This window comes from Sinohyriopsis cumingii, chromosome 7 (assembly GCF_028554795.1).
Source record: "Sinohyriopsis cumingii isolate HCF-2022 chromosome 7, ASM2855479v2, whole genome shotgun sequence".
Taxonomy (NCBI): domain Eukaryota; kingdom Metazoa; phylum Mollusca; class Bivalvia; order Unionida; family Unionidae; genus Sinohyriopsis; species Sinohyriopsis cumingii.
In genome coordinates, this window is record NC_142967.1 from 113,376,221 (window position 1) to 113,389,541 (window position 13,321).

The 13,321-nt window shown below is 36.5% G+C and overlaps 1 protein-coding gene across 3 annotated transcripts in view; it reads right to left on the reverse strand.

Annotated features, from left to right (window-relative positions):
• Window positions 1-274: 274 nt before the first annotated feature.
• Window positions 275-13,321, reverse strand: part of LOC149795952 (uncharacterized) — a 209,840-nt gene continuing 196,793 nt past the window's right edge. For all 3 annotated transcript variants that reach the window (XM_089965872.1, XM_089965873.1, XM_089965874.1), the window contains one exon: window positions 275-1,587. Coding sequence is in view for 1 of the 3 variants with exons in the window: in XM_089965874.1 (XP_089822000.1) it covers window positions 1,556-1,587 (32 nt within the window). In the remaining 2 variants the exon portion in view is untranslated. The remainder of the gene's footprint in view (window positions 1,588-13,321) is intronic.

Consider the following 13,321-nt stretch of genomic DNA (forward strand, 5'->3'; position numbering starts at 1 on the left):
ATTTTAGGAGGGAATGACAGAAATGCTATGTTAGGTGTCAGTGACAGAAGTGAAAAGTTTCTATAAACTCGTCTAGCAAACTTAAAGAAATCACACATTTAAGTAAATCATGTGCTTTAGAAGTACTCTTAGACTGATATAAAAGAAGTGGTTCCTAACTTTTCATTATCATTCTGGAGATGCTAATAGCAGCATCAGTGTTGTGTCAGTGTGAGTTCTTTTTTTGTGGGGGGGTAATTGACAGCTACAGAAAATACAAGACAATACATTACGGTTACCATTTTGTTCCCATATTTATTAAGTTAAGTCCAAAATATGCTACTTTGTCATGATGTAAACAGTTCTAACATAGAGGTACAAAGCACAGTTACCTCCCTCTCCAAAGAGCATTACATACAACACTAAGTGATATATGGAAAAAGGAAGGAGATATAATAAAGTTAATGCATACAAATTATTTAAATAAACACAAAGAAACAAAAAAGTATAATAGATGTGGTTGACTGCACCATCAAAAAATTATCAATTTTCCTTAAGAATTTGGCTAAAAATGGTTTATGTCAAAAGTTGTGTATATATCACATATTTAGACATTATCTAGTACAATGGTATAAAGGAAAACTTTTTGTGCATAAAACTGAAGATGGTATTATGCTTTAAGAAGAGGGACTTCATGTACTTTGCCCCAAAAAGCACTTCATTATTTACTCTCAGTTTTGACTGACTGCATTTCTTGAAAGATTTCAAATTGTTTGCAACCTACAATGCTTTTGGTCTTTGTCTAGTACCATAGCATCAGTACAGAATCAAAATTCCTTTACAATGGTTCATATATGTCAATAAGAGATCTGGAAGTTATAAATTTTAGGAGGTAATGACATAAATGCTATGTTAGTTGTCAGTGACAGAAGTGAAAAGTTTCTATAAACTCTTCTAGCAAGCTTAAAGAAATCACACACTTAAGTAAATCAGGTGCTTTATAAGTACTTTTAGACTGATATAAAATAAGCAGTTCCTAACTTTTCATTATCATTCTGGAGATGCTTATATCAGCATCAGTGTTGTGTGTGTGAGGGGGTACACAGAACACAAAAGTGTAACTAATCTGGAGAGATCAAAGTTTAATCAATAACATTAGACTTTGCTGGAGTATTGATATACTGATGCGTGGGACCCTGTTAAACTTACAAAGTGACATAATACATAAATTAATTGATACATAACCACTGAAACTGACCATACATATACATTGCTCAGTACAATTTAACAGAGAAATTTCTTCTCAGATACCAATTCACTTACAATTGACTTTAACGATTTCTGGAGTTTACAAAATCACACCAAATAATAAGATAGGTTATAGAACAAATATTTACAATGGTAAATTCAGTTCAAAGGTAAAAAAACATTTCCCTTGCTTGGATTTTAATAAGCACGTACCATAAAACAACTTCTGCGGTAGCTATATCTGTCCATGAAAGTCACTTTATTGTATACTTGATCAGAATGACTATCTGGATGAGATTCAAGCTACTGTTTTAGCCTGACTAACCGATTAATCCTTATCCATTGCGATGCAAACTGAACCTGCAAAAAGAAAAGAAACAAGGATAATGATATATTTTTAACATTCAGTGAAAACATAAGAATTTCAGAGGAGAAACTGCATGGGTATTGTCAAATGCAGAAGCTGCCACTTAAGTTTTTCCCCCTTTGGTAACTGAACCTAGAAATTGCAAGATATATACATAACATGAAACATTTCCTATTATTACCTAAGTGTGAGATATGAATCTCTTATGTCACCTTCAGAGTGGGGTCATGGAGATAGAAACTATGTCGGTGTGTTACAACTTTCATTCTTCTCACCAAATCATAGCAAGCAATATGCAATACGCAGCGCCGTTCCACTAGTGACATTCAACATTCACAAAAGTATGTTTATATTTGATTCCTCTTAAGTCTATCTGCTCCTGTGGAGTTAAATTACTTTTAAGAATGCATGTTGACATGATATGAAATAGTTTATGTGTGTCTGTATTGAAATGTGAATATTATTCATAAAAACAGGGGTGCAAGCTACATAAAGAGCAAGACAATACATTATAGTTACCATTTTGTTCCCATATTTAATAAGTTAAGTCCAAAATAAGCTACTTTGTCCTGATGTAAACAGTTCTCACACTGAGGTACAAAACAGTTACCTGCCTCTCCAAAGAGCATTACATACAACACTAATGATATATGGAGAAAGGAAGGAAATATAATGAAACTAATGTATACAAATTATTTAAATATACACAAAGAATCATAAAAGTATAATTGATTTGGATGACTGCACCACAAAAAAGTTATTAAATTTCCTTAAGGGGCAGGGGCCAGTTATTATGTACAAAATGAATGATGCAATCAGTGACCTAGTATTAAAAAAATTCATAAAAAAAAAATACACAAGTGAGGTCAAGCAGGTCCATTTTTTTAGAAACCTATATTAAAACAAAGCATACAAATATTATCCACTTGACCAGAGAAGTCAATGGTAGTTCAAAACAGAAGAATTGTATGCACCAAATCCTAGCTACGATGTCGTAGCCTCAACTTGATTTGTTGTGGTTGTCCACGAGGTACAAGTAGAGGAACTAATATTAGTACTACCCAAATTTCTACCTCCAATTCTCATGTCCGAAGGTCATTTATGACACCATGTGATGCTCACAGTGCACACATGAGCCCTTTTCCTAGATGACACTTATGCAAAACAGTGTGTACTAAACAGGCTGATGAAACTTTAAACAGTTGTCATCCAAGCTGTTTTTGAAACATTCTACTTCGCCCAAACCCATGTGTTTACTGCTAGAGGAGGCTAGCTCTTCTTTTAGCCGACTATTGGTATTTCACTATCAACATACTCACAGGAGTCTGACGTTTTATCAACAAAGTACGGCGAAATCTCTGACAATATTAAATCCCCTTATCGGTAATATAAATAAACACAAGGAGTGCAAGCGTGACCACAACCCTTCGCTCGATTCGACTTTTTCTCACGCGTCTTTTATCGCTTCAGAATCGCAAGAAAACTGAAAAACTACACAATACATTCAAAAGACAGTAACGTACCAACGCATATCTCTTAAATAACCATGTCCTGAATCCAATCTGGTGAATTAACCTTTATTTTCACCACTATGGTCAAAATCCCTTTCTAGCAAAATCGGCTAGTGGAAGTAGCACATTCGACCTGTTTCTACCCTGCAGTAAATATGCTGAATAACATGATGAAAGTAATTTCACAAGATAAGATGTTTATCTTGCTTTGTATTTCAGACTGTATCATTTTATAACTTTATTTAAATTTCCAGACCAGAAAAATGTAGTCAAAGTTTTGATAGTAGAAATAACATGTATGACTAAAATGCGAAAAGTTACGAAAAGTGCAAAAAGTTATGAAAAGTTAAGAAAAGCTGAGAAAAGTGCGAAAAGTTACGAAAGTGATAAAAGTTACAAAAAGTTGATAAAAGTCACAAAAACGAAAAATTACAAAACTATGAAAAACAAATAAAAAAAATTATTGTAAGATCGGACGAGAAAATTTGCTTTCAGTTTATTATTTAAGCTTCTTTGGTCCCAAAAGCTATACTATATCTAAAATTACATTAACTGTTTACAAATGATTTCCTTTATTTGATAATGTTTCAGAAGAAATGTTATTTCCACAACTGCATCGAAAGGTTAATATCGTAACCAAAATCCAAATTTCCGTCGCTCAGAGTTACAACAAAGTTATTTTCTCGACATTTTTTTAATTAAAACAAGTAAATAATAGCAACGATTTTCGTTATCTTCATTTGCATCAGTGCAAATATATATTTCGAAACTGCTTTATGATAGACTGCACATTACAGTTTGCGTTTCGCACTTGGCTTAGTTGATGGTGTTCTAGACCTTACTGCCCGCTTTCTTTGAATTTGGTTCGGTTTTCGACCTGCAGATGGAGTTCTGGTTACAGTTCTTCTGCTGTCTTTTGAGTAGATCGTATTTGGATGGTCTTTACCACAGTCAGTGAGAATTTTTTTCCTTTTATCCCGTTGTTCTTCTGTCATTCTGGTCCAGTGATCAATGTCGACAAGGTGGTGTAAATATCTTTCACTGAGGCGATAATTACCCATGTTTTTCAGGGAACGACATCTCTGTTCCTGCTCACTGATCACTAATTGATAAAGCAGCTTGACAAACTTTGGTAATTCAGCTAGCATCCATTTTGTGGCCGATTTTAGGATGTGATTTGCACTCTCGCAGTTGTTGTTTGTCCATGTCCATGTAATTTTTCCATTCTTGACCGGATCTATGACGTGTTCTTTAAGCATTGGATACAATCTTGTATCAAAGTAGGTGCGGAACTTTCTTTTGCAGGCATGCAATTCTTTGTCATCGATGACGGAACGTAATCGGTTTAGTCTTTTTTGGTGGGTGTCAACGTCTGTTTTTTGTACAAGACCATTTGAGCCAAACACTAAATCAAGAACTTCCAGGCGATCTTTTAATGGAAACCTAATTATATCTTCCATTTGTCTGTTTGCGCTTTGCTTTAGATAACGAGTACAAAGAACGTGTGTGCTACCAGGCAAATAGCACTTTATAGCGGTTTTGATTGCCAATTCCTTATCTGTGCTGATAGTCAGTAACTGGAGCTGGTTGTCTGTCAAGTTGTCAGCGACGTCATGGAGGAATGCAGAATATGCCTTGGTGCTGGAGTTGGTATGGATGAAAGTTGGGCTGAACACAATCGGATGGTGATCTGCAGATCTCTTTTTAATGGATAAGTCTTTGAAAACTGTCGGAGTCACGTGAAAATCACCAATGTTATAGGTCTTGTCCATTCCAAGAACGCTACCGCCTTCAATACAGCAGAACCTCTTAATGTCTGTGAGCTGTTGTTCGCTGTAAAGAGTCACGATTGGGTGTTGGACAAATTTGCTTGTTTTGGTCATTTCTTCTACGCAAACAATATGGTCGGCGATGTTCCCTGATTTGGATGGGCTGTGTTTTGTTCTTGTTATTGAATGTTTAATATTTCGGAGTTGTTTCTCGCCTCTTGGTTGCTGGTAATCGTCATTTCTTTCAGAATGTACCATTCTTTCTACTTCCTTCACCCCTTTGTGCTCTAGTTCCTTTCTTAATCTTTCACTAACAGAAGGCTTGGTTCTAATCTAAATGACGTTTTGTGACGGATGTTTCATGGATGCATGACATGTTTCCAAAGTATTCGGCAAGGGCGATGTTGGTTGCAATATCAGATAGGAGATTATCAGCTTTCTGGAACCACGTTATCCGCCGCTTGAACTGATCAGGCCCTGACGGAGAGTTCTTTAGGGATTGGTAAATTCTGTGAATGTGTATGATCTCGTCTGCTAATGGTTGTGGTTGTAATGGCTCGTAGATACGCTTTTTGTTGACGTTTCTCTTGACGCAGTACACATCTTGCCATTTAACAATTATCAAGAGAGTGCCATTTCTTTCAAAAAATATTGTGGATGGTGATGCACACTTGGCACATGCACCACAGTCGTCCCAGAACTCAGACCTTTTCCCCGAAGGACGTTTCATGATGTTAACGACGTTAGTGATAATAAAATACATGCCGTCTTTTCTTCAAGATTGGATCTCTTGTAGAACAACCTTTGGATCTTTCATCACGTCCATGACAGATTTGAGATACATGAACTTCTTTAAAGGACCTGGCACAAACTCATCAATGTATAATTCATCGTCTTTTTCAGAATCAATTGCACTGATGTATGTTTGTGAGCTGAGTATTTGTTCCATGTTTATGTCAGGAACATGAGCATCTAGTGATTTTCTTCCTGTTTGTTTGGGAGATGACTCTTCCTGTATTGTAGATAAATTTGGAACGTACGTGCAATCGTTGTTTAATTCATAATCATACATTTGCTGTGAGGGCATATTCCTCTGATTGTCTTTTATTTATGAAGTTGATTGGGATGGTGGAATTTGAATGACTTCCTTAGCAGGCTCCTCCAACCATGTTGTAGTTTCAAACTGATTTTCACTGATACTTTCATTTTGAGTCTTTTCCGCCGTTTTGGGGGATCTGGGTGAGGCATTGATCACAATATATTCCGATGTTACCTGTACGTGCTTGGATGCTTGAGTCAGTGATACCAGGGGTACAAAGTGGTTGGGAATCCACAGTGCTTTTCTTTTCTTGATGAATCCGTTCTTTGCTGTATTTGTGTTTGTCCGCATGATGGTTATGGTTGGTTTCTCTGGATCACAGAACATTGGTGTAAATACACAGTTCAGTTTGACAAAGCTATAATCCTTCGACCCATTCATTGCAGGGTACACGGATTCTACTTTCAAATTTAACAAATTTGACAAGGCCGTCATACAAAAAAACATACAGGCTTTCCAAGATCTGGACATTCCAGACATTCATCATGAAAGTCAGGCAAGCACAGTAAAAAGCCTGAATACATGGGATGTTTCTAAATTTTGTCTTTGTTTAGGACAACTTCGATGCTACATCTGTAACAGAGTTCTATATTTTTTGATTCGTTGCCGACGAGGTAGGTGGAAAAGGAGTTGAACAGGCAGTCTCCGTCACCAGTACTGTACAAAGCAGTTTTTGAAGACATATGGTAAGCCGCCACGATGATATTTGAGCCTTGATCCTGTCTGATAGCTTCAAAGTTTGTATGGACTGTGGTGTCTAAATCAGTTTTCTTTATAAAGAGATGTTCTCTTTCAACAGATTCTGTCATGGACTTTATACCTTCCCTAGCGCTCTAAAAGCAAACAAAATCATATATACTCAACAACATCATCGCATTTTAGTCATACCGCTCATACTAGACTAACCTGGATTGAATCCGCACACGTTCAGTATCAAAAAACCGCTGTGCGATTTTCAATTAAAGTAAATAAACACTTCAAATTATACTTTTCTTACTATTCTAACAAATAAGAATCCTTGCTGTTAGCTCCTTTCCGTAAACAGACAATATGATCCATATTACTAAACGCCTGGACAGAATCCTCGCGAATTACGAGCAAATGTAATCTTGCAAGATTTTCTGTCACAAGGAAAATAAACAGCATTACTTTAACTCTACACTAACAAAACTTTAACCACCTTGATTTAACCATCCCAAGCTAGCAAAATGACATCACAATTGACAAATAAGAAATCCATCATGGAAAGAAACGTTAGGAATCACAAAGATAGCAAATTATGTAAAGCAGTGACAAGATTCAACACCTTAAATTGCAACATAACCACCACCCCGACCAACACAGGAAAATTAAATATATCGCCAAACTCCAACTACAAAGAAATCCGGACAGCTGAATTGCCATTCACATTCTCCACTCCAGATTTTCAACTCATTAGGGAACAAGCAGAAAAATTAAACCCTGAATCACCAATAACATTTGCTCTTTTTGATACCACAGTAGGGGAAGATGTGTTAGATACCACCATTGCTGCTGATATAGGAAATCAGATGCAAACACAATCTCTGAAAGAGACACCCACCCCCAATTACATGGTGCTGGCACTATCGCCTAAGAATAAGCCTATATTGGTTATTATTGAACCAAGGCTAGCAAGGGCGAGAATACCACGTAGGGAGAACCCTACACACAAAGCGCAGGCCGAAAATCAACAGGTAAACAATTGGAGTAGCTCAAATAACGCCTAGGGGCTCAAATTATCAAGACCTATTATTACTGGATCCTGAATGCACTAAGGTTTATCACAATAGTCAAACCCCGGGGCCATCCAAACCATTAACAGAGGAAGATTTAATATACAGCCAAACCGAAAGGGACAGCCAAGATAGGCAAACAATAAACCCCACCCCATCCCTAAAATAACAAACAATAAATGGGGCGAGAAAGGTAAAGGAAAAGGCTCCTTAAACGCCAAGAAAAAACAAAAATCAAACCTGGACAGGAAAAGTCAAACACCCCTACCAATCAAACATCTCAAAAAAGTGATACCAACCCTGAAAGCATAACAGCCACCACACCCCAAATTAAGATAAATCAAAAACCAACTACCAACCCCCTAAAGGATAAAACTAAGATTGCACACACACCAGACATTAGAAAAACAAATAAATACCACCCTGAAGAGCTAACATTATATATAAAAAGCATTTCATCCAAGCTACAAAACCTGTAGCACCCAAAGCCAAATGGCAAAATGTTTAGAAATTGAAACAATCAATAACTACCAGTAAATACTGAAAAACACCACAAAACAAAGAAATATTCACAGGTAGCAAATACCGAATCAAATAATCCCAAACAAAACAATAAGGAAACTCCAACCCAACCCATAAAACCTAATATACACACACACAGATCCTTCTTTAAAGTAATACTGAAGCTTAAAGGCAAGATTCAAAAACTAAACAATGAAAGATAACTACACAACTTAAAGAAGGTGGAAAACCCATTAACAGGGCCTTTAGATTAAGAAATTACAAAGGGCAGGAAACAAACTCGGTAGTTCTTGAATCACAACTACCACTTAAATCACCAGTGAGAATAGGTCCATCAGGGATATGACTACACATCGAGTCGTTTATAAATAAAGCAAGGCTGTGTAGCAACTGTCAGCTTTGGGGTCATGTTTGCCTCCAAATGTAAATTTCAGACAAGCTGTCAGCAATGTGGTGGGAACCATAGGGGGCAATGCAAGAGACAAACACCCAAATGCACTAACTGTAAGGGCCAACACACACCCCAATCATTGGAATGTCCACATGCAAAAAGAAAATTCCAAATTATTCATGTCATGAATACCAAGAATTTACAATACCAAACAGCCAAAAAAGCAATATTACAAAACAAACCACCGAACAATGCTTATGAAAACAACCCAAAACAAATCCCACTGAAAGCTCAGAACTCGACCAAAACCCCAGTCAAAAAGAAATATAAAACCAGCAAAACCACACACACCCAGTGGATAGAAAGCACCAACAGTTAAAACCAGACAGCACATGCAACAGAAATAGGAAAGCTAATTAGGGATATCAAGGCTGTCATGCAGAAACACAAATCATAGCTGAACACAAAATTAAACAAATAGAGGAAAAACTACAATTAATTATAAATAATGACTGATAACACATAGACTAGCCTATTAACCAGTAGAAATGACCACTAACAGTATGAATAACACAAATAAAAATATCACAATATGGCAATGGAATGCTGGAGGGCTATCAAGTAATATCAATGAATTTAAAGCTAAACTACAAAATATAGTACATAAACCAGATATTATATATATATATACAAGAAACCAAAATAACAAGCAGAACTAAACAAATACCTAAACTCCAGATAACAATCCGAATGCAACAACAATAACCATAACATCAACCCCAGGTAGCAATGAAGGATTCGAAATTCAGTCCCTCATAATTCATATAGGCAAGGGTTAAATACAAATATTTAACATTTATGACCGAGGGGGGAAATCAGGCACAGCTAACTTAGCTACTTATAAACAAATAAATGACCACAGATGAGTAGACCAGATCGTCATCTGTGGAGATTTCAATGCCCATAACGAGTGGGGGGGTGGTGATGGAGAAAAGAGGCAAATTGATTGAAGAATGGACTACTGAATCTAACCTTACCATTTTAAATGACACCACAAAAACATGCCTCAGCCCAGTCAACGATCTTATGTCCGCCACTGACTTCACCATTTGCTCGCCATCAATAATCCAGGTGGTCGACTGGAGGGTGAATCAAACTGACCCCTTGGGCAGTGACCACTTCCCAGTAATAGTCACCCTGCAGATGACGGTCCCGTTTAACTCGCTAAAAAGAACCCCTAGATGGATATATTCAAAAGCAGATTGGACCACATTCAATCAAATACTAAGCAAAGTAGACACCAAAAACCTAGAAAATGATAATACTAATAACTACTACGAAAACCTGATTGACACCATAAAAAGGCAGCCACCACTAACATACCCAAAACTAGTGGTAACCCAAATAAACAATCAGTCCCATGGTGGAATGAAAAATGCAAACAAGCCATCACTGATAAGAAAAAAAACCTCAATAAATTCAAACGCATTAAAGATTCTGTTGATTTCACTACATATAAACAAAGGGAGAAAACCCTTAGAAACCTAATTAAACAGGCTAAGGAAACAACATGGCATAATTACTGCACAAGCATCAATATCACAACTAGTACTAAACAAGTCTGGGATAAGATTAGAACAATTAGAGGGAAGACAACTAACACCACCCCAAAAATAGCGGGAGCCATTACTAATAAAGAAAAAGCTGATCGACTAGCTCAGCACTTCTCAGAAATGAGTAGCAGCACCAACCACACCCCAGCATTTCAATTACATAGGGACAAAGTAGAAAGAACACATAATAATCTCTTTAAAGACCTCGGTCCCAATAGTCTCGAACCTAAATAAAGATATTACAACTTATGAATGGGACCTAGCATTGATAACCAAAAATGAAACTAGCCCAGGGGAAGATCAAATAGGATATACAATAAACAAAAATATCCCAAATAACATTAAACAAACAATTATTAAATTACTAAACCAAATATGGACCTCAGGCAAATTACCTGATAAATGGAAGCACGCAATAGTAATTCCAATACCCAATTTGTAAGATCATGGAAATCATAGTCACCAACCGACTCAAACACCACCTAGAGAGCAATAATTTAATCTCGATAATCAATGCAGATTTAGAAACAAAAGATCCACCACGGATCAACTAATACGATTGGGAACCACAATCAAATTAGCATTCAACTCTAAACGCAAAGCTGATAGGAATTTAATTGCAGTATTTATTGACCTCGAAAAGGCATTAGGCTATGTATGGACAAAAGGCTTATTAGCAAAACTCAACCTCTATGCCATCACAGGTCGAATGTTTAAATTCATTGAAAACTTTCTCGCCGACCGTAAAATAACAGCGACACCTACTCTGGTCCACACACACTTGAAAACAAGAGAGCATACTCAGCCCAACCCTTTTCAACATGATGATTAATGACTTGGACACCAACTTAACATCAAAACTAATTGAACTCTCACAATTTGCTGATGACAGTGGACCATGGAGAGCAGGAAACCCCTCCAACCACAAAGTAATCAGCGACATTCAAACAAGTTTAAACAAAATAGGGAAATGGGCTGATAAATGGGGATTCAAATTATCCCATGAAAAAACCATAGCAGTACTGTTCACCGCCAAACGAAAATCACAAAATCAGTTTCCAAAACTTACCATCCAAAATCAAGAAATTATATTCGTAAAAGTAGCCCTAAACTGGGGATACATCATAAATGAAGTAGTCAAAAGGTGCAATAAAGACCTTAATCTCCTTACAAACCTTAAAGAAACCATCTAGGGATCCAATCTAGAAACCTTACTAGCATTACATAAATCATTAATTAGATCTAAACTAGATTATGGATGCCAAATTTACAACTCGGCACCCCAAAATAACCTCAAGAAACTATATAGGTTACAAAGAAGGCCCTAATTATTTGCATTGGAGTGCTACCATCCACATCGCTGGTGGAGCCTCAAATCTTAACTGGAAAACTGCCGCTCCACCTTAGAAGACAAGAACTCACCCTCATATACGCAGCCAGGCTAACACACCCCACCTGGCTAGCTATAAATGCAACATACCTTTTAGAACTAAATTAACAAAAAACATACCAGCAGGGAAATTAGTCCATCAACTAGTTAAACAACTTCCTAAAGACAACCTCCAAGCAGAAATTGCAAATCATTATGACAAAAAACCATGGATAAATACCAACCCTTCAGTTAACACCCTCATTACAATATGGAAATAAAAATGAACAAGAACTCAAACTAAACACAATCTGTACAGAAGAGATCAACTTAAAATATTGCAACTACATTAAGATTTACACTGATGGATCCAAAATAACAGAACCACCCAGAACAGCAGCAGCTTAGGTAATTCCAGGACTTAACATTAAAGTAGGACGAAGACTACCTAACCTCTGCTCCATATACACAGCTAAATTCTGGACCATACCTGAAGCACTCAAATGGATCAAAGAGAACAAAATACCCCAAGCGGTAATACTAAGTGACTCGCTAAGCGTCATCAACTCCATACATAATAACAGCACCAAATCAAGAGAAAATTATCTTAGACAAACCAATCTATTGTTTAAAAAAGTAAACAATAATAACTTACAAGTGGAATTTACGTGGATACCGTCCCATATTAACATACCAGGTAACAATATGGCAGATATAACAGCTAAACAAAAACTAAACGAAACCATTCATATCAACCTAGATTATAGCATATGCGAACTCTATAGCATATCCTAAACTGTCATTGACAATAAATGGCAGGAATTATGGGACACAAACACCCATGGCAGGAAGCTAAATAACAAAATTAAAGAAGTCTGCAGAAATAGGAAATCACCCAAAACAAAGGCAATGACCAAAAATTCATAAATAGAATACTCACAGGCAAACCCAAGCTGGCTAACAGCTTCGGACAGTACATAGAACCACAACCACATAACCCTAACTGTTACCACTGCAGGGTCCCAGAACACCTAGAGCCAATGTTTAACAACTGCCACACACTTGAAAAAGAAAGGACTAAGTTTAAAGTTAAACAACGTAATATTGAATCCCCAGTCACATACCCAGAATTCTTGATGAACACAAACCCCAATATCAATCAAACATTCGAAAACATCATAAGTCTTATCCACGAATCTAATCTAATTAAAAAAAAATTTAAAAGCATCTCAAGACAAGTCCAAAATATTACAAAATCACTGTTTGGGAATTATGCCAGCCGGCTATGTCTCGTGGGTTCACAGACTGACACAGCCATTCATAGCCCCGAATAATAACCAACTAAGACGAATCTAATCTAATTATAATTAAAAGAAATGCAAGTAAATCAAGACCAGTCAAAAATAATACAAAATCACTGTTTGGGAATTATATTGGCCGGCTAGGTCTCGTGGGTTCACAGACTGACACAGCCGTTCATAGCCCTAATAATTAAAACCAATTAAGACCACAAAAACTTAAAATAGGAAAATAGGAATTAATTCAAACAGGACTACATAATAACATACAAATAACTATAAAACAATTTTTCACTCCAAACCAATAAGACAAGGAATTATAAGAAATAATGAATTCAAGACGTAAAATTGAATTTAAAAAAAATAAAAAATAAAAAAATAAAGTGTATTATCCATACCTT